The sequence below is a fragment of the Pithys albifrons genome, chromosome 18 (assembly GCF_047495875.1).
Source record: "Pithys albifrons albifrons isolate INPA30051 chromosome 18, PitAlb_v1, whole genome shotgun sequence".
In the NCBI taxonomy this organism is placed as follows: Eukaryota; Metazoa; Chordata; class Aves; order Passeriformes; family Thamnophilidae; genus Pithys; species Pithys albifrons.
In genome coordinates, this window is record NC_092475.1 from 11,752,499 (window position 1) to 11,777,972 (window position 25,474).

A 25,474-nucleotide genomic window follows, 5' to 3' on the forward strand; every position below is an offset into this window, starting at 1 on the left:
AAAGCCTTCCAGTCACCCTTGTTTTAGAGGTGTGTTTGTGCTCAGCTTTGAGGAGGAGGAAGAGGTGACAGAATCACAAAAATCAGAGAATAGCGTTGAGTTGGAAGTGACCTTTGAAGGTCTTTTAATCCAACCCCCCTGCAATGAGCAGGGACACCTTCCACTAGACCAGGTTGGTCAGAAGACACAGCAAGTGCACACACACACACACACACAGACACAGAATTGCTTCCTTGCTTTGCTGATCAAACAGCTTCATCTGCAAGATCAATGCACAGAACCAAGTTGTCTCCACCCTCAGTGGAGATTCTTGCTGTCTGTGCTCATGACATGCTCTGCTGTGGGGTCAGAAGCCCTACATGGACCCTGTGGATGGAAAATTCTGAGCCAGTTCAAGCACATTACCTGAAAAAAAGGTCCACCTAGATGGATTTCCCACTTGTGATATCCCAGGCTCAGGCACTGGACCAGGAAAGGCCATTACAAACTCACCAGTCTATCAACACAATTATCCCTGCAGCCCATGGTAAGTCCATGGTGGAGCTCAAAGCTGAGCTCAGTTTCCTACATGACAGACTCAGGCAATACCTGGTGGCTTCTCCTTCTTTCTCAGCATAGTCAGGCATGAAACAGAAGGGAAATGGTGTTCCCAGGAACACTTCTGGAAATTTCAAATAAAGGGATTGTTAATCTCTTGATCCTACATGGACCAAGGTTCACATTCATCCTTCATTTGAGCCTACTGAGAGGTGGAAAACTATTGTTGGGCTTATCCATCTCCAGAATAAGGCTGTACCTATTTCACAGATTTTTCTAAGCAATCCAGGCTGTCTCTCACAGTTGTTTTAGAAAGAACCATTTATATATGCAATAAAAAAGCTATTTCACCACATTGCTGAAAATTCCATCAGGTTATGGTTGATCTTAACAGTCTATCATTTACAGTGTACTAATAAAGGAGTACTAAATATTCTATTGGCTTTGGCATAAAGAGTACATTATTGGTGTTTATAAACACATCAGTAAATGTTACAGACTTTTAAGTCACCCCATTGACCTGTAACATAAATGCTCTGTAGCTACTGATTCACAATATATAAACACTTTATGGATAAACCTTTACAAGCCATTTATAAAAACACTCTTACTAAGAAATATTACACACTCCCAGACAGACACAGAAATAACTCACCAGAAAACAAGGTCATTTCAAGAAAACACTACAAGTCTTTTTATTTGGTTTAGGTCCTGTAAATTAAAGTTGCACCTCAGTGTACAGAAGTAAAATTAACACAGAACAGCATTTTTAAAAAAAAAGATACTCTTCAATTGTTTCTTAAATGTAAAACCCATGAAAAGAAGGAGAGATCTTGAAATAGCCGAGCTTGATGGCTCAGAAGAATTTCCAGGCATAGGCAAGAAGCATTAAATCTGTTCCTTCTCCCTTTATGCCACTTCATTGATGTCATGGCTCGTTTGCTTGCAGGTGGATATTAATGGGGGAGCACATCTCATGGAAGTGCAGCCATCTCAAAGTTAGTTGCCCAAGTCAGTGTTGGTCACCTACATAACTCAAACAGTGGAGCAAAACAGGCACAGTCAAGGGACAATCCAACCCCTGTGCCTCAGAGTGCTTTATCCAAGGCAGACTCCCCCTCTGCAGAGGCCTTTTCTCACCATCAGCATCATTCTCTGTGTTCCCTCTCTAGAGCTGGACAATTCTGTCTCTTTTCCCATGTGACAAAGTGATAGGACAAGGGGAAATGGCCCCAAGTTATGGCAGGGGAGCTTTATATTGGAAATTTGGGAAATTCCTGTCATGGAAAGGGTTGCCAAGCCTTGGGACAGGCTGCCCAGGACAGTGGTGGAGTTCCCATCCTCAGAGAGGTTTAAAAGATGTAATACCTGGGGACAGGGTTAGTGGTAACCTTGGCAGTGCTGGGGGAATGGTTGGACTCAAAGGTCTTTTCCAATCTCAACAATTACGTAATTCTAATTATCCTGTAGAAAACCAAGCCTGAGTAAGTCCCAGTTCTGGACTCTGCTGTACAACAACAGCTCAGAGTGGGATGTGATATTTAAAGGTTCAGCTTGCCAGACAAAGAGCTTCAGCTCAGGCAAAGTGTTTGTCAAAGCTGACAGACCTTGCAGCAGCATCAGTAAGAGGATCCTGGTTATCATGGGGAAGGATGGAAAAGCAGCTGCTGATGTTGGAGGCAACAACTGATGTGGACAAAATGCCTGCTGGATTCACACCTCAGCACAGGACAGCCACTGAACAGGGTGTGGACACTTTGAACCCCAGTGGGGTTCAGCCTTCTCCATCTGTCTTCCCCCAGCAGCTTTATCCCATCACTGCCCCGTGCTGGGCAGATGAGGGGGCAGAAAGGTGAATTTGTGGCTGTTTCTCAGTGCTGGCACTTCAATGTGGATCTTTATAAGACCATCTGGAATATGGCAGAGCTGTCTCTGTTGTTTACCTTCCCAAAATGCAACCTGTTGTTAATATCTAGTGTCAGCAAAATATTTTGGATAGATCTGGATGAGGAGCCAAGCTGAACTGTAATTAATCACTATGAACACACAACTGTCTCTGTTACACAGTTGGGACTCTGTGGGTAAAATTTTCTCTCAATCTGACACTGCAGTGAGGTTTTTTTTGCTATCAACTTCTTCTGATTCTCTGGCACAACAATAGTTCTGCAACTCAAGGGTGTTCCATACAGTCTAACCTCATTATAAAGAAACCTTTGAAGAAACAGTTGTTGTATCTGAATGTTCACAACAGTTAGAATGTGGAATTTGTTTCGTTAAGCCAATAAAAACCCCCACCTGTATCTGAGCCAAACAGTGATACCCACAGCAGTAACAGAGCCTTGTCCTTAGCAAGGGAGAACTAAAAGAAAGTATTTTCTAAAGAAAATAATGGATACGTACAGAAAGGAAGTAAATTATGCTTTCAAGGTAGGTCTTCTAAGCTTTCATCATGGAATATCCTCAGCTGGAAGGGACCCACAAGGATTGTCAAGTCCAACTCCTTTAAGAAAAAGAGGAGCTATGTCATCATCCTTGTTAAGGTGCCTTCTTTTGCTGCTTTTTTTTTAAATAAGGCTAATGAACAATGCCTGGGTTGTACAAGTGGACTGTGAGTGGACACCCCTGGTTTTGCACACCAAGCTGTGAATGTTGATGCACTCCTGGCTTATATTCTGGAAACAAAGTGGTCTGCAGAGCACGGGAGCCTCATCTACTTTCTTGCCTACAGTCTCCTACTTTGCACTGACTGAAAGGGCCAGACCTTGGGTGCCGGTTAATGAACAACTGCAGAAGACCAGAAGATGGGAGTCTGCTGGGAAATGTGTGAGAACACTGGCCACTGACACTCTTGTCCTCTGTTTAGGTTTGGAATCAAGCAACATCTGCACAACCCTCTCTTTGTCCATGTTGTGGTTTAACCCCAAGCAGCCCAGCCCCTCACAGCCACTTGCTCCCTCCTCCCAGTGGGATCCCAGAGGGAAGCAGAAGGGCAAAAGGTGTTAAACTTGTGGGTTGAGATACAGTTTAAAGGGAAAGTTGTGCCTAAAGCAAAGCAAAAGAAGGAATTCATCCCCTACTTCCCATGGGCAGGCAGGTGTTCAGCCATCCCCAGGAGAGCAGAGACTCATCACACTCAGTGGTGACTTGGGAAGACAAACACCTGAACATCCCCTTCTTCCCCCACCTTGTGTACTGAGTGTGATGTCACATGGTCTGGAATATCCCTTTGGTCAGTTTGGGGGTCCCCTGTCCTGGCTGTGTCCCCTCCCAACCTCCCACCCACTCCCAGCCCTCCCCAGGGGCCATGGAAGGACAGAAAGGGCCTTGACCCTGTGTAAGCCCTGCCCAGCAATAACAAAACCATCTGTATGACCAGCCCTGTGTTCAGCACTAACCCCAAACACACCCCCATAGCAGCCACTGGGAAGTAAATAACTCTACCCCAGCTGAGCCAGCAGAGTTCACCCACAGAAAACACCAGGCAAATCTCAGTAACATATTAGTGATCATCATTCAGCACTGAATACCAAGGAAGCAATACAGCAATACCTGCTAGAAAGAAAAAGCTGCAAAAATAAGCCTTGCTCTAACCCATGCTGCTAAGACTGTAATTTTCAAAACTAAGCTCACATCCACTGCTTTCTGAGAGGACTGACTGAAAACCTGCAGCCAGACTGAAGTGCCTGATGAATTCTCTTTGCTGCTCTTCATCTCCTCCTGAATGCCAACCACGATGCAAAGCCCATCACTGTGACAAGATGCTGAGCTTATTTTTGGTCCTGCAATCACCCCATCATTTCTGGCAGCACCTCTCACACTGCCCTGTCTCTTCTGAGTTCAAAGAAAAGGCACAAGTACAAGAGTCTCTTAGTAAAACATTAATCTCAGATCACAGATTTATTTTATGGATTTGCAACACAGCCCATATTACAAACATTGTCTGGGAACATTTACAAGAATAAATAAGATGGACTCGCAGTTGTAAAAAAAAGATTACACTTCACTGTAATGTACAGTCAAAAAATATATCTGATATTCATTGACTTGACATTATTTACCTTCCTTCTTTTAAGCTAGAAAGAAAAGACACTGAATGCACAGTGTTGAGAGTTTTGTATTTATATTTTTTTCCTTTTTTCATACGTGCTTTATCTATCAAACATCCAAACTGTACAAGTGAGTCCCACCAGTAACCCAGCAAGGCCAAAATGGGGACATGGGGTGGCATCCAACAGCAGAGATGCTCTCATGCAGCACTCCTCCCTGCTGGCACAACACATCCAGGGGCTGGAATGGGACACTGCTGAGCCAGGGGCACCCACAGCACGGCTGTGGGAAGTGGTGGCAAGTCTGGCAACAAGTGATGCTGGTACAGTTTGATTGCAACAGGGTTGGGGTGGGGAGGGAGGAGATGAAATCAACAGGGGAGCAAACGTTGTCACTGTGGTTAGGGTGGGTTAAAGGATGTGTTGGGGATGCAGCTCAAATTTTGGCATAGAAGTACAGAGTGTAAATGCTGGCAATGCAAGAAGGGCCTGGAGGGGTGATGAGGGAGCAATTCCAGTTCTGCTCCAGGTACACAAAGTCTGGTTCGACTGTCAGCAATGTGAAGAACTGACCAGCCTTTGTCCTGGGAACTCTGGTTAGAAGAGTACCTAAATTCAGGAGAGCTGCTGACCCCATCCCCACTTCCACCCCCCAAAATGCACTCCTCTCCATAATTTTGCACCAATAAGATTTCCTGGAGATGCCCATTGAAAGATGATGTACTCACACAAGGAACTCAGTCTCCACAGTGCACCAAGCTCGAGGTACCTCACACAGACTCACAAAGATCAGCGTCTCAGGGTGAGAGGTCTCCACTGGAACACTCCTTCTGTGACAAGTGCCCTCACCAAAGTAACCACTGCACTGCTGGGTACCTAGATAGGAAATATCAGGACTGGTCCCAAAGGGACATCAGCAGCAAACTTTCACCTTGCAACAAGCCCATCCTTCCTCCAGACAGAGTGACATGGACTTGCTTATGTTTATACTCCTTAGAAACAGCTCATGCTGAACTGAGTTCCAAGAAAAACATCACAGTTTGTTCTTTTCCAATTTTTTTTTTTGTTACTGTTATTTTCTTCCCCCCAGGAAACACTGTAGGAACACCAGCATCTGGCATTCAGTCTGCTGCATTAGTTTGTTTTTTAAGGCTCAGGTTGAAAACACAAGAGTGGTGAAAAATCTGCTGCATGCACTGGGAAGAAGATGGAAAGACTAATTTAGATCTCTCAGGTTTTTACAAACTGAAAAAGCTGCCAGGTTTTCACAATTCTGCTAGTCCAACATCAAACTGCAGGGTATTCTCCGTTTATTTTTTACAAGAGAAACTTTTAAAATATTTTAACACAGCAAATAGATATTATAGACTTGAGGTCACTGGAAGTCAGCAAGTTTTTCTATTTTTTTTTTCTTTCCATCACACTCTGTACCACCAGGATTTGGTCTTGGTGCATGAAAACATATGATTCTGCTTGACAGTTTGAGCAAATTGTACATTCTTCAAGTATGTATATGAGGGAGATGATTGATACCTTTTCCAAGTCAATGAACAGATAATACATGATGGATTTTCCTAGTGGTCCTTGCCAAAACTGCAGAAATTGGGCTTTGCTTGCTATGCTGTTGGCTCACCCTCGAGGAAAGAAGAGCTGTAGATATTTTTGGGAACAGGGAAAGAAAGAGCACTTGCATTTAAATTGTATATTATGTATGTATGGCTATAGAAGACTGCAATCTAAATAAACAGGAGCACAGGAGGGTTTCCAGAATCCTTATTACTCATGTCTGTCTCTCTGACTTTAATTACCTGGCTCTCCCCATTTCTGCTCCAGTAGATGTCTGGACAGAGAAGCTGCACTAGTTTGTTCTCCCTCACACAGCAGCTATATGGAATTTTTAGCCCAAAGGCAGTGCTTGTGCTGAATAACTTCTGCCACATGGCCCCTTTATTTTCCTAAAAAATTGGGGCTGACTGACTTTTGCACACTGAAGACAAATGAAAGACCCTCAAATGAAAATACAGCAGTTTCACTCCAAGTTCTTGAGATGCCCCTGCACAGGCTGGAGGGATCACAAAAATTAACTGTGCTACCTGTGTAATGGAGTGGACTGTTCACATTTATTACAGGACAATGAAGTTTTCCAAGTGGAACTTTCCCACCACATTGCACATCCAGCACCGTGTCAGGACTGGGCACTGCTCTGTGACGACTTACTAAAAATCCTGCAAGTGTGACAGGCAGAGGCCCCTCGTATTTGAAGATTCCTCTCTCAAGTGAATCTCCTTTTATCTTTGTCCCTCAGGATTTATTCCCTCTGTCACACTCTGAGTGCTCCATCTCCACAGCACGGAATGTGGCATTACCTGGATTTTATGATCTTGGCAGGAACTCAGAAGAGTAAGAAAGATAAAGAGCAGCTGTGCAAGAAAGAGAGAGAGGGTGAGATGCAAACTTCCTACCTGTTTCAGGACCCATTTAATCTGCCTTCTCCTCCAAACTTTGGTTGCTCCCAAAGGAGATTTCTTCTCCTTTCCTTCTGTCCCAGATGGCAACTGATTTAAATGTCTTCTGAACCACCTGCTGCAGGAGCCTCTCCCCCTTCTCTGACTCTACAGCACTCCAAGAGTGTTAATCCCTGGCTTGAGATTCCCAAGGGAAATCCCACAAACTCCTGCTAAAGGGCTTGTGAAAAGCACGTAGAAAAACCAGTCCAGCATCTGCACCCCATCTACTACTGTGGGGTGTATGTTGCCATTGGACCTTTTTTTCCTCAGGGTGTTTACAGCTGCAGAATAAAAGGTTGGAAACTACTGACATACCAATACCTGCTGCTGTAGGGAACAGCTGTTCTTTGGGATTCCCTCCTCTGCCCTGTGGAGTTACATGGACCAGACTGATCAGACATCACAGGCACCTCCAAAAATCTCTGTCTGCCTTTTTGGAATTATCTGGACATCAGATGTGTGTGCTGGTGGACAGGGAGAGAAACTTCAGGTTGTCTTGGGGGTAAAGGCCCCAGAAGTCACACTTTTTCAGTGCATGTAAAAACATGTCAGTGTTAGTAAGTTCCTTGTTGCTTCTGGACCAAAATGAACTCACAAAACTGGCTAAAATGTGTGTAAATTAAGGGGGACCCACCAGTGCATGGCAAAGGCAGACATAACTCTGTGCAACCTTGCTGAAGAATTTAAATCACAAATGAAAAGGCTCCCTGCTAACCACAGCCCAGAAACCTCCCTGCTCAGAGAACACAAGTTATTTCCATCTGCAAATACACACAACCCACCAAATGCCCACTGGTTTTCTTGCTCTCAGAGGTCCTGCTTCAGTTACCTCCCTGTGGACACTGCACTCCCTCACATGGGCTCTCCTTTACATTAACAAACAAGTACCTCAAGTCTATTTACAGGAGTTCAAACACCTTTTACCTTACCTCTGAAGAAGGGAAAAAACAACCCAAACCAAAAAGAGCCAGTATAGGTCCCACAGAGATACTAATTAAGAAAAGATACAGACCCAAAACCCATCACTAAACAAACATCAAATTAAAAAGGATTGTTAAGATCTGCTGCATCTTTTAGGGGTTTTGGTATATCATATAGAAAACCCACAGTCTTCCTTCTCCTGCAGCCAGCCTAGATAGCTCTGGAATTCACTGCTTTAGTTACATCCCTTAATAATTTAAGAAGTTAGTTGCTCCTTGTATGAGACAGTCACCCCAACCCACCCTTTACCTATTTCTCGTTCCTTGTGTTTCAGACCAAACCTTACACCAATACTGTGCTATCATAAACTGCTCCCTCACCCCTGAAGGATGTTGGAACAAGAATAAGTTTATCTTCATTATGTCCAATCACATATGGCTATTTGAATGGGCAATGTGATATTTTTCCAGCTTAAAATTCAATCACTGAGGAATTCACCTTTTCTCCTGCACGTTATCACTTTCCATCCACAGCAGGGGATGCTTAGGCTGAAAAGCTCACCCTGATTATTAATCCTTCCAGGAGTGAGAAAACCTCCTTTATCTCATCTCATAATATCTCTCTTTCCCCCACAAAACCAAACCCATCACCCATAATCTCGCTTCAAACACATTACTGTGAGCTGTTCTCCAGGGTTTAAACAACCTCAAGGTAATAAAGTTATTTAAAGCAAGCTTGTCTTCTCTTTCCACGCAATTCCCCTCCTCATTAATTCACCCTCAGCATATATGCACTGTGCAGGAAGGAACAGCAGGCAGATCCCTGAGCCAGCACAGCCTGGAGCTGGCTGGTGCCCCCAAAGCCCCATCACTGCCTGGATCTGTGCCAGTTTGGCAGCACAGCCTGCAGTGTGTGCTGAGCATCCTCCCCCATGGGCTGCAGGCTGGACATGGGGCTGACACACACAGGGCAGTGGCCACACAAGAAGCTGGGACTGACACTTGGGCTGTGGCAACCAACATTTGCATTTAACTCCTATAAAATGTAAAATGCAGCTCTAATATCTCTCCCTGCACTCTATGCCAACATCACTTGGTATTTTCTGGAGGGCCAAAAGCACACAGTGAGTTGCTGTGGGCCAGCCTGACACATGCACCCCTGACCCTTTAGCAGCATTTTTCATACAATTAAACACATTCAAACCTACCTTAAGACCTTAAACAACTCCACTGCAAGTGCTATTCTGCTCTGCTCATCCCACACCTCCTTCTCTCCATGCACACACCCCTCCTGTGTGCTTAATTTCATTTTTTTAATCCTCTTTCCTTCATGCTACTGTTAAGCCTGAATTGGCTTCTACACATCTCATCCTATCCTGTTTCTTTACCTCTCTGTTCCTTCTATCCTGGCTCCCACACTCAGTGCTTATACCAGTCTTTCACCCCCCTATATCATGAAGCAGACCTACCACTGTGCTACTTTCCATGTACAATTAACAGAATGCTAAATACTAATTATTATTTCCATATAATCCACAGGGAGTGATTCCCTCTGGCTTTCTGGAGTCAGCAGAGTCACAAACACTTTGCTGACTTGGAGCTTCTTCCTACGTGGGCAGTTGCTCAAAAACCCCATTCTGGGATCTGAATTCCCTCTTCTTTACTAATAGCTCCCAACTTCTGACCTACACTGTTCCATCCAGCCACCTGTAATGAAAACACCAACATTATGCCTTTCTTCTCATTTTTATCTCATAGTTTTGCTTTGCCTTCTATTTTTTTTTCCAGAATGGTTTGTGTTGCTTAGTTGCATAAGGAAAAAAACCAATTCAAATTAGCAGCCTGTCCCAGGAGATGCCAGACACCCTCCTACTGTTCCATTTGGAACTAAAGGTGCTCTCATTTCTTGCAGGCAACAGAAAGGATCAACTAGAACCAGGACAGAGGCTCCTGTGAGGGAGTTCTCACCAGCACTTTACAGCACAGTGGCTGCATCAGGGACAATGTGGTTCATGCCCATTTAAGACCTTCATGACATTAAAACCAAGAATCCAAAGCTGCTTACAAAGAATCCAGGCTAGGAGGTTCAGCATCCTGTGAACTCCATTTGCCTGTCAGGAAGAGGATTATTGCAGTTCCAAGCACCCTTCCCAAGCCTGGTGCAGCTCCTGGGGGATGGAAACTACACCTGCATGTCTGGGCTGCTTTGGTCAGCCCTCATTTTCATCCCTCACTGACAAGGCAAAGGAATGACTCCTGAAGGAAGAAGGACCATGAAGCAGAGGTGCCTTTGGAACTCACAGACAGAACCAGCCAAATGTCTTGAGCCTGTGGCTCTATGCCAGGCACTGACAGGACAGAGCACCCAGCACAGCTCTGAGGATTTATCTGAGGGTGGGAAAATACAGGGTGGTAAGAAAGTGGGGCTTCCTTAAACTCTTGCCTTCAGTCTGTCTTCCAACAAGTCTGAATTTGAAGCAACCTACATCCCAGCATCTAATTTACACATATAGCAACCTCATATCCAGCACCCTCCAGATAAATAGATGGCTAAATTCAAATACTAATTATTGCAAGGCCTTCTTCATTCAATTATTTTTTTCTCCAAGATTACCCTGCAGACCTTAGTGATTAACTCCTTAAACACACTCTTTCAGAAAAGCAATTTCTTAGCTGCTAAGAAATCAGAGTGAGATCCAGACCCATGGCAAAACACTTCTGGTGTTTGTTTAGGAGAAGGAGAGTTGCACAGGCATTTTTGCAGAGGAGAACAAAAGAAGGGAAGTTGCTGTGCTGGGCTAACACTTCCCTTTACATGTGTCAGAACAGGTTTCTGTGTATGTACATCACCTTTCCTACAGCTCCAATGGGATACCATTTTGAAGCTTGTAGGGTCTGGAAACAGTGAGGAAATCTTGCCAAAATCCAATTTTAAGAACCTTCAGCTTTTAAACTCTTGAGCAGGAACCTTCTTTGCTCTCTGCTTGCACAGTGCCTAGTTCAGCAGGGTACTGGCATGACTAGGGGTCCTAAGTTCTACAGCAATACAAATAATAAATAAAAAATAGTAATACATAGTATATGAGCAGTAATACCTACTTATACCCTGTTTTTTTCAAAGACACACTGCACCCCAGCAAATAGTTAACCTTAAGGTTCAGGTGTCTGGGAAACTCATTAATGGCATCGCTTCACCAGCACCCAAAGAACACAGACCAGAGAGATGGAACTGGTTCATGCACAGCCCTGGCAGTGGAGCAGAACCCGGGAGGAAACATTTGTGTGGAGGCAGCGAATCATGAACAGCTTCTCGTCTCCACCATCTATTTTCATGCTTAAAGAGACTACATATGAGAAGAGAATTTTTCTGTTTTTTCTGTGTTGGCCTTTTCATTTGGAAAAACAAACAAAAGGAAACAGATAAGGTAGACAAACCGTAATGAAACATTTCATGTATCCCCTATGGCTATCTCATTTTTCCCAAATGACTGCTGCATGAAATTAAAAAATTAAAAGACTGGGATTTGAGAACAAAATTATAAATTAAAAAGAGACATTTAAAAGAGAATTTCCTAAGGGTTTCATTCCTTCCCCACTCTGCAGCAAGCAGAGCAAAAATACAATCCAAAAGAGGAGAGAAGAAGTCAGAGGGCATTAGAAAGTCCAGTCTTTCAACCTGTCTCCCATTTTGCTAATTTTTACAGTAGGTTATTTAAGAAGCAGTAGATGTTCCAATAGAAAGCAGGCAGCAGCACACACAGGCATCGTCTCCTCCTTCCAGCAGGTCTGTGCAACCTCAGTCTCTTGCTCCAGGAAGGAGAGGTTTTCCTTCCCACACTTGTTCCTGCCTTCCAGCGTGGGAGAGGGGAGAAGCATCTGCCAGAGATTGGGGTCTGGCACATCCGAGGGTCTCCTCCCTCCTCTGGGCTAAAAGGAACTCAAGTATTCCAGTGCAACCTCATATACAAATTTATACTGTTCCTGAAAGACAGAACAGAAAGAAAAGGCATTAGGATACGGGTAAATTCTTCAGAGCCTTGTTCTACAAGCAAAAATACCTCCTCTCTCTTTCTTATTCCCTCTGGCAGGACCAGGCAAACATTGATTGCCTTTCTATGTGATCCTGCACAAGCATTGCTAGGAGATGGTATCATCAATGGAAGAGAAAAGCACTCACAGAGACAGCCCCAGTATTCATTATTCACCTCCAGCCCTCACTGCACACGTTGCTTTGGAGGCACAAACTGGGTGTGATCGATGGAAATGATTGAATTCAGGACAGTTTAATCTCCTGGGCTGCAGAGAGCAAGGCTTGGGCTTAGGGCTGTTCTTCCTCCCTGGTTTCAAGGCATGTCACAGCACCCAACACCTGGCTGTATGCATGGACAGGAGGACAAATCCCACCCCTCCCCACAGCCACGGTGCCAGCTCTTTGGGATCTGACCTCCTGGAGGCAGCTGGGCAAGGGAGACAGTGTTAACCATCCCCTCTCCTCAAAGAGAAGCAGGAGGACTCACTGAACATGCTAAAGAGGACCATTTTTAATTCTGATGGCTTCATGTTCTGATTTATTCTGATTCACCCTCAATTAAGCCATGACATTTTTTACCCTTCCAAAGGCCCTGGCACACACTGGGAGGGGAAACACACAGGGAAAAAAGCTTACCAGTGACTCCACCATGTTGGACTTGTTATTCCGTAGTGTTTTCACTATGTGGAACACATCGATGATGTTCTGCTGCTGGATCATTTCACACACACTGCAGATGGCACAGAAGGTGCCGCTGCGTCCCCCACCGTTCCTGGGAGCAGGAGAGAAGAGGTGCAGGTGAAACTGGTTCAGAGGAGGGACAGAGAGCAGGGCTGACACTGCAGCTCACACCCCACAGACATGTAGGAAGGTCTGGAATGTAAGGGCTGCTCATGGACTTTCAAGGGTTTGTGTACCTAAAGGGGAGAGGGACTGGAGAGGGACTTTGGGCAAGGGCCTGGAGTCACAGGACAAGGGGGAATGGCTTCCCACTGCCAGAGGGCAGGGTTAGACAGCATGTTAGGAAGGAATTCTTCCCTGTGAGGGTGGGCAGGCCCTGGCACAGGGTGCGCAGAGAAGCTGTGGCTGCCCCATCCCTGGAGTGTCCAAGGCCAGGTTGGACAGGGCTTGGAGCAACCTGGGCTGGTGGAAGGTGTTCCTGCCCATGGCAGGGGGTTGGAACGAGATGGTGTTTAAGGTCTCTTCCAACCCAAGCCATTCCAGAATTCTATGGAAGTGGAGACCTTCAAGGCAGGAGAGGGATGGAAGGGCTGAGGGATTCCTGGCAATGGTGTACAGGGTTGCTCAGGAGCTGGAGTGTTTCTGCTCACTGCCCTGGGGCTCACAGCAAACCCACCGACACAACAGAACACAGCAGAGCTTTTTGAGCTATTCCTCACCACAATCAGCAAAACCTCAGGGCAAGGACACTAAAACATTCCCCAGCTGAAGCCTGGCAAACCTCCAAACTTCCAGCTCCAGAATCAGTGCTCTTCAGACAGCACCATGAGAGAGGCTCCACTTCCCAGTGCTACTTACAGGCAGTGCACCACCGTGCGCCCGTCCCTGCCATCGTACTGCTCCTGCCACTTCTCCAGCCTGCGCACCACCTTCAGCAGGGAGCGCTTGGAGGGCGGCGTGTCCCTGTAGGCCGGCCAGCCGATGTACTGCAGGTGCTGCACGATGCGATAGCCGTCCTGGGGCTGCAACACAGCACGGGGCATGGGCAGGTGTTACGGGTTTAGCCAAGTGTAGGCTTAAATTTAGGCTTTAGATTTCAGAGCAATCCTGAGTGTTGACCTGTTGGAAGGCAGGAGGGCTCTGCAGAGGGATTTGGATAGACTTGAGAGATGGGCTGATTCCAATGGGATGAAGTTCAATAAGGCCAAGTGCAGGGTCCTGCACTTTGGCCACAACAACCCCATGCAGCGCTCCAGGCTGGGCACAGAATGGCTGGAGAGTAGCCAGGCAGAAAGGGACCTTGGGATACTAATTGACAGGAAGCTCAACATGAGCCAACAGTGTGCCCAGGTGGCCAAGAAGGCCAATGGGATCCTGGCCTGGATCCAAACTAGCGTGGCCAGCAGGCCCAGGGCAGTGACCCTTCCCCTGGACTCTGCCTTGGGGAGGCCACACCTTGAGTGTTGTGTTCAGTTCTGGGCCCCTCAGTTGAGGCAAGAGATTGAGGGGCTGGAGCGGGGCCAGAGAAGAGCAGCGAGGCTGGAGAAGGGACTGGAGCACAAGCCCTAGGGGGAGAGGCTGAGGGGGTGGATTCCCCATCCCTGGAGGTTTTTAAAGTGAGATTGGCCGTGGCACTGAGTGCCATGATGTGGTAAAGGGACTGGAGTTGGACCAAGGGTTGGACTTGATGATCTCGGAGGTCTCTTCCAACCCCACTGATTCTATGATTCTGTGATTCTCTGCAAAACCACAACTGCACAGGCTCTGACCACACAGCTACCAATGTGTTAAACTGCTTGGAAATGTAATTTGTGGAGCCTGCTTCCATTTCTGATTGGAAAAAACGAAAAAGGAACAACAAAGGAAGCATAATCAATCTGGGAAAACAACTAATGAGAGAAAAATCCTCCACCGAAGCCGTTTCCTGCAGCCCTGAAGTTGGATTGCCAGGGCCCAGCGTGCAGATAAACTTTGTTTCTATCATTTCAGCTGTCCTGGGGCTGAGGGATACAGACAAAGAGTTGCTCACAGAAATGGCAGTTGCTTATTTATAGGGAAAACAGAGGCAATTGGGAATCCCAGTCTAGCCAGTAAACATTGCATCTGTCTTCAGAGACGCTGCCTGGTAGCTGACAGATGGAGAGCTGCTGACACTACCCTGGTTTATTTCCTACAATACTGATGCTTTTATATTGGCTACCAAGTGATGAATTGTTCTCAAATACACACAGAAAAATGCTTAGCATTTAAACACAGATTTTAAGCTCATATCATCCACTCTCTACTTTCAGCCAAGAGGCCTTTAGCAATACCGACTGATTAAATGTTAATTAAAGGAAGCAGCTACAGTGGAATTTTGTTCCTAGGTGGGAGATTCAGCATCACTACACCACAAGTCTTGGCTCTGCCTCTTCCTCATGCCAAAATACATTTTTGAGAATAAGCAGGGGATGTGGCCTTTCAGTGATCTTACCCTGGCCATGTTGCAGATCCGGAATATCCGGTTGATGATGTCTTCATCAATGTCTGCTGAGACAAACTCCACTTGAATGGGGCCATAACAACAGGATGTCTTCTCTGGCCAGTACTGCATGCAGAGCTGGAGAAAACAGAGCAAGAAACAAAGAGCATCTTAATTATGATCAGGGAAATGCACGTTCAGTCTTTCTTTTTGGATTCACAACCAGCTCAAAATCCATCACCAATCTTGTATTACATGTCTTTGTTCAGAGAAGATCTCATTCTAGCTGGTTAAAACAGTTTGTATCATGAACAGGAAGAAAAAAAGAAGTATAATTTAGAACCTTGACTGTTTTGCCCTTTATTTTCGTATGCACAAAATTTGGACCTGATTGGATTCTGGAGTGTAAAGGTGCAGAAAAGGTGGCTGACAAATGAAGCTTCTGAAGGGGTGGAGATTTAAAACGAACATTAAAAGATTAGTGCCTGTAGACAAATTTAATAGGAACCTCAGAGGTTTGGTGTTAATGGGGAAACAGTACAGGCATCAAGAAAATTCCTCTTAATTCAAACAAACTGGAATTTCTTTTTTCTGTAAGATGAACTTTTTGGCTTTCTGACTCTACCAGTGAGCAGGGGAGGAGAAGGAGTTTGTTCTGACAGCAATAAGAGCAACTCTGGTTTCAGGGTAAACTACAGCTGAATCTCCACATTTTGTGAAGCAGGTTGGAAGCCTTTTTCTTTTATTTCTGATATTACTGACTTGAAAGGACAAAAGGATCCTATGCACACAAATTACAATGTAAGTATTTAAAATCCATCTGGAAATAGATTATGGTGAAAAAATATTTTGCATGAGATCTCATTAGCAGTTTCTGCTGAGAATGTATTTCTTTCTGTTTTTCTTTCTTCCCATTTTCAAGTGTAATTTTTCAGAAGTTTTGAAACCCCCAGATGCTCATTTGAACTCGATCTCAAGCTTTTCAAGTTCAATCACTGCCAGAAACAACGTCAACTGTGTGAATGCTCCTGCATTAATTCTGCACTCCTGTTAGTCCTTTGATCATATAGGATTGAAATTGGGTGGGATAGTCACACAATCTTAGGCATCTTTGCCCTTGTTAGTTTTGCAAGATTAAGCAAGCCAGCCAAGACCACACAAGCAAGTCCTTTGAAGGGTGTCTCTACTCTTCATTCAGACTTTCAAGCTGCCTAGTGATCTCCTCTCAAAGCATCTGTGCAATACACAAGGAGATGTGAGCTGAGCAGGAGCTTTAGGAAACAACCTCAAGGTGCAGCAGAAGGCAGAAAAAGATTAAACACTTCCTTAATATTAAAACTCTGCTTTTCATAAAGCAGGTATGTGGATGTGCATCTCTCCAAACACACATGTACATGCACAGCTTAAAACTGTCTTGTTCTCTGACCTCCACATGGATTTGCTTGCACCTTTTCCCTGTGCTGGGCACAGGTGAGGCCACACCTCGAGGGCTGTGTCCAGTTCTTGGCCATGCATGGCAGGAAGGACATGGAGGGGCTGGAGTGTGTGCAGGGAAGGGGCTGGAGCAGCAGGAGCAGCTGAGGGAGCTGGGGGGGCTCAGTCTGGAGAGAAGGAGGCTCGAGGGGACCTTCTCACTCTCTGCAATCCCTGCCAGGAGTGGGAAGCTCCAGAGCACAGGGACAGGAGGAGAGGGAATGGCCTCAAGCTGTGCCAGGGGACATTCAGGTTGGACATCAGGAGAAATTTCCTCATGGAAAGGGTGGTCAGGCTTTGGAATGGGCTGCCCAGGGAGGTGGTGGAATCCCCACCCCTGAAGGGATTTAAAAGATGTGTCGATGTGGCACTTGGGCATGTGGTTTAGTGATGAGGTTGGTACTGCTGTGGCAACAGTTGGACTTGATGGTCTCAGAGGGCTTTTCCACCCTAAATGATTCTGTGGTATCAAACTGCCACACTGATAGCTCACAAAATACAACCTTTAAAACCACTCTTGACTCCCAGTGCCTCCAGGGTGTTTCTGCACTGGCCTCAGCCTCGAGCAGACCCTGAGCTATAGGAGCTGCCACAGTGACTTCATGCACTGCCAGACCTCCTGCTCTGTGCCTACAGAAGGCATCAGACACCCAAAACCTTGCTAGGAGAGAACAAAGCAGGTAAAGCCTTGGGTAGAAAGATAGTCACAAGAATAGCACTGACTGATGCTGATAGGTTTGTGTTTTCCAAGAAACAAGTGTGAGAAAGCATGTCATTTCCAGGAAAAGCTGTGTTTTCCTTTGAAGTATCAGATAAAATAAGAAAGAGATGAAATTTGCCTCTGGATTCAATGTCAATGCAGAATTAAGGAGGATGGCTCAGAGAGGAGGCAGCAAATGTAGAGGATCTCGAGTTCCTCACAGGGTGGTTGGAGACTCTGAGAACCCACTGGTGAGCAGAGGTTTTCCTGTGGCTGGGAAAGGAATCCCACAGATTTCACCCTGATGGGAGATCCCCTCTAGGAATGGGCTGATGGATTCCCCCATTACTATCAAAAAAGAGACCCATAATTTTGTTGCCTTCAAGAGCAGTAAGATAGAGAAGAGACAAATGAAAAATTAATCCATGAAGTGCCAAATACTTGATGGTTCCTCTCCTCTTGCACAACAAGTGCTGTAATGGGTGAATTAGCCATGCCAAATGTACTCTTCCCACAAATTGCATGATTATGCCTTTTTGAAAGCTGTTATCTTGTGTCACTCATCAGCAAGGTGGCTGAAGACACCAGCACAGGAGGAACAGAAGCAGCTCCAACCCTGCAAGCTCCAATCCTGAAAAGGATGGTGTGTTTAGCAGCCAAAAATGAATTTACACATGGAATTAAAAAAAAAAAAAAGAACACAAAGCACTGTGTTCTCGAGAATCTGTGCAAAGCACACTGGTCAGTATTGCAACAGTGCAGTGGAAATCTCAGGGCAAGGACCCTCCAAATTATTGCTGCTCTCTTGGTTTTTCCCTTCTGGAAATGTCATGTGAACAGGCAAGTGTGAAGCACACCAGGAATGTGGCAGGGAACATTTCACTGAACCAGACAGACAAAAATATGAAAGGGAATAGAAAAGGGAAGAAAGTGGGTTTGGTAGGAAAATTTTGACCCACAAAGTATATATGTACCATATAAAGTACTTACATACAACTTTTTTTAGACTTTTAAGTATATTAACTTTTTAATACATTTATATAGAAGTATTTATCTAATATATATTTATATGTTTCAGCCTGGAGAATGCAAGGCTATAAGGAGACCTTATAGCAGCCTTTCAGTATGGAAAAGAGGCTTACAAGAAGGCTGGAGAGACTTTTCAGAAGGTTATGGAGTGATAGGACGAAGGGAATGGCTTCAAATTGACAGGGAGTAGGCTTAGATGGGATATTAGCAAGAAATTGTTCCCTGTGAGGGTGGGCAGGCCCTGGCACAGGTGCGCAGAGAAGCTGTGGCTGCCCCATCCCTGGAAGTGTCCAAGGCCAGGTTGGACAGGCTTGGAGCAACCTGGGCTGATGGGAGGTATCCCTGCCCATGGCAGGAGGTGGAATAGGATGATCTTTAAGGTCACTTCCAAACCAAACCCTTCTATGGTACTATGATCCCTGTTAAATGCAGTAGAAATTAATTGCCTTAGAAGGAGCCAAGCATGTAGACTTACTTTCCATTATACCAAAACATTCCCTATTACTTTCCAGTTCCCCTGGCTGAGGAGGCAGGGCACAAAAAGAGGCAGCAGAATCTCTCTGAAAGCCACCTGGATTTGAGAAGGAAGTTACATGCCAGAAATGATGAAGAGTCACTGACCTGTGCTGCATCCATCTCGTTCAGCATCACCACAGAGGAGCAGTTGTAATCAAACACCAGCCTCCAGAAGTCTGCGATGGTGTTGGGCAAAGGGTGTTGGGTTACAATAAAGGCAGCAGGTTGCTTGTGGCTCTAATAAAAGAATAAGATTAGTTAAAAAAAATTCAATCAAGTTTTATTCAAAGGAATATTATACCCAGGAGGCTGTGGCGAGGCAATCTGAGCCATTTAACCAGATTATACAAATCACACATCCCTCTCCTTGTTATCTCACTGCAATGAATGAACAGCTCATAATGGGATTCTTTTGCTCCCAATGAAGACATTTCATTAAAGAAGTGTCACAAGAGCAGAGATTACCCAAATCAATTATTTATATTTTGAGACTCAGCAAATAATACTAATTCTACTATTACTACTACTACTATCAGTAATATTAATAATTGGAAAGAAAACAGCTGGAAGCAAATGCTCTCCCTTTTTGCTGCAATGGCCTCGAGGAACTCCAGAAGGGATTAGCCCTGTCTGTTATTGCTGCCTGGGGATGGAGTGTGACAGAGGTGGCACATTTGGATCCCAGCCATCCTTTATGAGTTTCTGTGACAATATTCAGAGCCTGTGACACTGGCATTTCATTTCTGTGTATTCTTTCACCTCCCAAAGGCCCCCTGACCTCCATCTCCCTAAGCACGAAGGGGTGGAACTGTGCTCCTAACCTCTGTGGGGCTGTGTTAATGAGTGTTTGTGAGGCTCTCCGAGATGAAAGGGAACAAGCTGAAAACTCCATTGCTTTCCAACCACAGCAGGCAATGCTTAAATGAGCCTAGAAACTGCACAGTCCTTTGTGCTGCACATCTGTGAAGCAGAGTGGAATCAAAAGGCACACTAATTCTGCAGAAGAAGAAAAAAAACAAACTAGAATAAAATTTGGGATTTAAAGATGTGGGTGGAAGTGCTGGGCAGCCCATGCTGGGAGGGGGAGAAGGTGCTGTGCACTCTGCCCCAGCTTGCAGAGTGTCTGTGTTGTGCTTCTGAGTGCACACGTGAGGAGGGTGAAGGGGCATGAAGGAGAGAAGGAGAAGGAAACCATTTCCTGGTAATTTGTCAGTCTGGATGGGATTTTTCTCTGACAGGTGAAAAAAATTCCTTTGTAGTTAAAAAAATTAATCACAGGAATTTTGTAGGGAGTGATACATATATTAGCAAAGTGATTTGAAGTAATGAGGGCTGAAATGTGTAAACATTGCCAGTCCCTCAGAAACCAGAGAAGAACACATGGTGCTTCTGCAGAGTTGCCAAAGCACTAAAGACATTTTAAAAAAATAAAAGTTTCCTCAGGCATGTTTATAATGAAAACATCACAATCTTTCTGAAAAAATCTAAAATAAATTCTGTGACCATTTGACTGAACCTCCTAAATGCAGTGGTATCACTGTTTCCCAAAGACTGAAAAACAGATAAAATTAAAAAACACCAACCCTGACATTGCTAGGGAAAAAATGATGACATTTCACCCTGGATCATATTTACACATATTCCAGCTGCAATAATTAGTGGCTTTAAAGACATCTCTGCCCAAAGGCACCACAGCAAAAAAACACCATCAATATAATTCCCCCTCCACAGATGACCTGTGCTGGGAGATTTGAGGCTATAAACAAAACAAGGGAAAATGCCTTCAGACAGAGTCACATCAGTTCAACTCATGTCCTTCAGCCTGAAAATATTTTGCACAGCTGATCCCTGGAGTCCCACATTCTTAACTACCTAAGCTCAAATCAATCACTCACTCCATGATGCAGATTGTTCTTGCCATACAGCTGACCTAGCAAACATTTCTCTTCCCAATCATAGAATCATAGAATCAGTTGGGTTGGAAGAGACCTCTGAGATCATCAAGTCCAACCCTTAATCCAACCCCACTTTTATTGCTAGATCATGGCACTCAGTGCCCCGTCCAATGTTTGAAAAAAACAATATATGGGAAGAGCTGTGCCACCCCTTCTTCTCTATGATCCAACCTCAGGCTGCAAGCTCAGGAGCTTCCTGGCCAAAAATTTTCCACCAATGTGATGCAGAATGAGTGAGTGTGATAAACATAGTCTAGATTACACAATTCTGTGAAGAGAAAATTCATATGCTTTGCCCAGTTTGGAAATGCCAGGCCCAGAAACCACAGGTAAATAAATGTTTGGCTTTGGATCCCGTTCTCCCAGAAAAGCAGCTGGAGAAGTGTGAGGATAAGAAAAGGTTTTTTGAGTTAAGAAAAGTTTTGAGGTTACAGGCTAGGCCTTGTAGCAGGTACCTTTTGGTATGGGGATGTGAACAATGAGAACTCAATTAGTCCTGTGAGAAAAACCACTAAGCTACCAAAACCAAAATGAGATAAGAAGGTTTTGGGAGAAGCTACCCATGAGAAAGGAATGTTGAAGAGATAAATTTATCATGGCAGAGAGAACATACGTGCAGAAAGTAACATCCAATTAAAAGCTGTAGTAAGATTTACAGACACTGTGATACAACCTATAGAACTTGGCTATGGGTGGCATTTTAAAATATATATTGTGTAATTTGGAGTTAGAGTGTTTCTTTTTATTCTTTCTTGCTTGCCCTTTTTCTTTTATCTTTCTTTGTTCATGGAGTGATTTAATAAACTATCTCGTGTGTGACACCTGCGAGCTGTGTCTCCTTCTTTTTGGCCTCCACGACCTAACTGCACACTACCACAGAGAAGGAATAAAGCTGGTGCCGAGAGAGCGCTGTGGGGCCAGGGCAGTGCTCACATCCATGAGTGCAGCATTGATGTAGTTACTGGACTCGCCATCCACAGAGATGAGGAAGGGCAGGCAGCGGTCCAGCGGCAGCACGTCCATGCAGCGGTTCTTGTCGTGGTTGCGCGGCAGCAGCCCGATGCTGCAGTCCTCCGGCCGCACCCGCGGCGTCACGATGTTCAGCGTCTGCACAGGGGACAGGGCACACACACACAGCCTGAGTGCCTCTGCACTGACACAGAATCATAGAATCATAGAATGGATTGGGTTGGAAAAGACCTCCCAGATCATCAGGTCCAATCCTTGGTCCAACTCCAGTCCCTTTACCAGATCATGGCACTCAGTGCCACGGCCAAGCTCAGGTTAAAAACCTCCAGGGATGGGGAATCCACCCCCTCTCTGGGCAGCCCATTCCAATGCCTGAGCACTCTCTCTGCAAAGAATTTTTTTCTGATCTCCAACTTCAATTTCCCCTGGCAGAGCTTGAGCCCTTGCCCCCTTGTCCTATTGCTGAGTGCCTGGGAGAAGAGACCAACCCCCACCTGGCCAGAACTTCCCTTCAGGGAGTTCCAGACAGTGCTGAGGTCACCTCTGAGCCTCCTCTTCTCCAGGCTAAACACCCCCAGCTCCCTCAGCCTCTCCCCACAGCACTTGTGCTCCAGTCCCTTCTCCAGCCTCGTTGCTCTTCTCTGGCCCCGCTCCAGCCCCTCAATCTCTTGCCTCAACTGAGGGGCCCAGAACTGAACACAACACTCAAGGTGTGGCCTCCCCAAGGCAGAGTCCAGGGGAAGGGTCACTGCCCTGGGCCTGCTGGCCACGCTAGTTTGGATCCAGGCCAGGATCCCTTTGGCCTTCTTGGCCACCTGGGCACACTGTTGGCTCCTGTTGAGCTTCCTGTCCCTCAGTCCCCCCAGGTCCCTCTGGCTGGCTGCTCTCCAGCCACTCTGTGCCCAGCCTGGAGTGCTGCAGGGGTTGGGGTGGCCAAAGGGCAGGACCTGCACTTGGCCTTGTTGAACTTCATCCCCTTGCAATCAGCCCATCTCTCCAGTCTATCCAGATCCCTCTGCAGAGCCCTCCTGCCCTCCAGCAGATCGACACTCCCTCCCAGCTTGGTGTCATCTGCAAATTTGCTGATGGTGGACTCCAGGAAGGATGCCCTGTGCACAATGGGATTATTCTAAATGTGCTTCGACTTTGGGATCCCAGAGAACAAAACACTGAGAGCTTGTTGCTTTTATACATTGCATTTTGCACATCACCCTGAGGAGCTCTTGTGAAAACCACAAGCTCCAGCAAAAACTGAGGGAACTTTACACCTCCCAACCATTTCCAGCTCTAAAACCCCAGAGCAGGCAGACAATATTTCTGGTCTTTCCTAGAGGCTGGAAATAGCTGTCACAGGTGCAAGATGCAGGTTTGAGCTGGTCATGGAGTGAAAGCTCCTCCTGTTTCCACTACTCCTAAGGTAGAAGCTCTCCTCCTTCTTCCTCTGCAAGAGGGTCCTGTGCAGGTGTACCCTGAGTACTGACTCACCCAGCAGGTCAGACCCGGTTCAAATCCTCTGGTGATTCCTACTGATTTATCCTACAATGCATATAAAAGTCTAAGAGAAAATATCATGGTTTTTTTCTCTTTTTGACAGGACAGTCTATTTGTTTCATATATTATTTAGATTGTTCCTTTCCTTTCAGAGTGACACAGAGGATGCTTCACTTACATAGTCATACCTAATCTCTGGGGGTTTGCTGTCAAATCTTTTACTGTTACCTGCCTTTTCCACAGCTTGACAAACTGTGTTTCTTTAAATCTACTTTTCTTTTGTGTTTTCTGTTGTGGAGGCCTCCTGACAAACCAGTACAGGTTGGTCAGCAGGGATCAAAAATAGCAAATCAAAGTGAACACATCTTAACACCAGCACGTAAGTGTTGGTAGATCAGTGGCTTTCTGATGCCATTCTGCCTCCTCTTGTTCCGTGTTCTCTTTCTGAGCAAAGCCTGTGCAGTAATACAGTGCACTCTCTGCAAACAGAGGAACACAAAATATTAAGGGGACAAAAAAAGTCCTACAAAGAATTTGACTTCTGCCACAGAGAGGTTATGGATGGAGGAAAGAGGAGGGTTAAACAAGCCAACATAAAGGAATGTGTCAAAGTGTAAAATCTGAAATTATCTAGTTGCTCTAAATGATGCAGGTTTTACAGAAAGGCCCTTGTCTGGAGATGGAAGGCAGGTTGGCTGGGGAAACAATATGAAATCTCAGACCTCTGACAGTGCAGATAATCAGGCAGGTGGACCTGTTAAGAGATTTACTCCTGTCTATTTTATGCCTTTTCCCTCTCTCCCTTGTTTCTGTACTGACTCAGGTTACAAAAACTCTCCAGAATGAGCTTTTGTGTGTTCAGACAACATGCAGTGCATGAGAAATACATCCTGCCTGACCTGAGGGCCAGTGGGACCTAAATAATACAAGCTGCATCCCCAGATCTATAGTTAGATCAACTGGTTCATAAAGATTGCAGCAAAGATACCAGCTTTTGCATTAAATCCAGACAATTAGGGCTGAAGAATGCTCTGAGCCAAAATCTTGTAAAAATAGATCCTACAACTAGACAGACACTGAACCTCTTATGCAAAGTACATTTCCAAAGAGCATTTCATTCCCACAGGAGCTGCCAGTCCTTGGCAGCTCAAAAGAACAAGCACAGAGGTGACAAATCTCGTCTCATTTCATGACAAAATACACTCAGCAAGTGATGACTTTTTTTTTTTTTGGTGTAACAGCATTTGATGAAGTTCGGCTTTGGCTCCTTCATGCCAAGCATTGAGAACCAGAAACACTTCTACAGACCTGCTGTGACTTGAGAAAAGCACATCTTTTTTTAATTGAACTGTCATCAGTTGGGATCCACATCCTTTATCTCACTACACCAACCCTGATGATTCCCTGCAAGGCTTCAGATAGAAAACACAAAAACACACATTCTCCCTTTTCATAGAGAGGGAGGAAAAGAGTCCCCTGACTCAGACTGAGGCTCACAAAAGATGTTCTCATACTGTAAAAGAGACTTTCCTGGGAGAGGGGATGGGAATTTACTATTAAAGGAATCTCCACCTTTTTACTGCTGACTACAAGTGGCTTTAACAAATAGCAGAGGTCTCTCTCTTCACCATCATATTCATCTTGCCCCAAATTTCCCCCAATTTTATGTTTTTTTTTTCATACATTGGCTTTGGATGAAAATCAGAAAATTGTAGAATGGTTTGGGTTGGAAGGGAACTTAAAGATCATCTTAAAGCCATGGGGAGGGACACCTTCCACTAGACTAGGTTGCTCCAAACCCCTTCCAACCTGACCTTGGACACCTCCAGGGATGGAGCAGCCACAGCTTCTCTGTTCAGCCTATGCCAGGGCCTCACCACACTCACAGGGAAGAACTACAGAGTAAGACTGGACTAGGATTGGAAATAAGACTGGAAAACTTAAGTCAGAGTTCTGCAGGGTGAGTCCTCCACTGTGTGAGAGGTACAACTGCACAGGGTTCATCGCTTGAGTGTCCCACAGCCCCTTTATCAGGATGGAACAAGCAACAGTGACAGCAAACAGTGGAGGGGTCCCCATTTCCCTGCTTGCCCCCACTATGTCAGCACTTGTGAGTTTTACTGTACATCATTTTGGGCCTCATCACCAGGTACTTGGCC

At 45.3% G+C, this 25,474-nt stretch overlaps 1 protein-coding gene across 10 annotated transcripts in view; it reads right to left on the bottom strand.

The window, feature by feature from the left end:
• Window positions 1-25,474, bottom strand: part of PTPRT (protein tyrosine phosphatase receptor type T) — a 503,103-nt gene that overhangs the window by 29,689 nt on the left and 447,940 nt on the right. For 8 of the 10 annotated variants that reach the window (XM_071573285.1, XM_071573283.1, XM_071573281.1 and 5 more), the window contains 6 exons: window positions 21,789-21,962; window positions 19,006-19,137; window positions 15,195-15,320; window positions 13,580-13,743; window positions 12,677-12,812; window positions 4,403-11,991 (listed from right to left, as the gene is read on the bottom strand). In XM_071573285.1, the coding sequence (XP_071429386.1) occupies window positions 11,938-11,991; window positions 12,677-12,812; window positions 13,580-13,743; window positions 15,195-15,320; window positions 19,006-19,137; window positions 21,789-21,962 (786 nt within the window). In that variant the 3' untranslated portion in view covers window positions 4,403-11,937. Of the gene's footprint in view, window positions 1-4,402; window positions 11,992-12,676; window positions 12,813-13,579; window positions 13,744-15,194; window positions 15,321-19,005; window positions 19,138-21,788; window positions 21,963-25,474 lie in introns of those variants that run through there. The other 2 variants (XR_011699370.1, XR_011699371.1) reach the window with 1 other exon arrangement.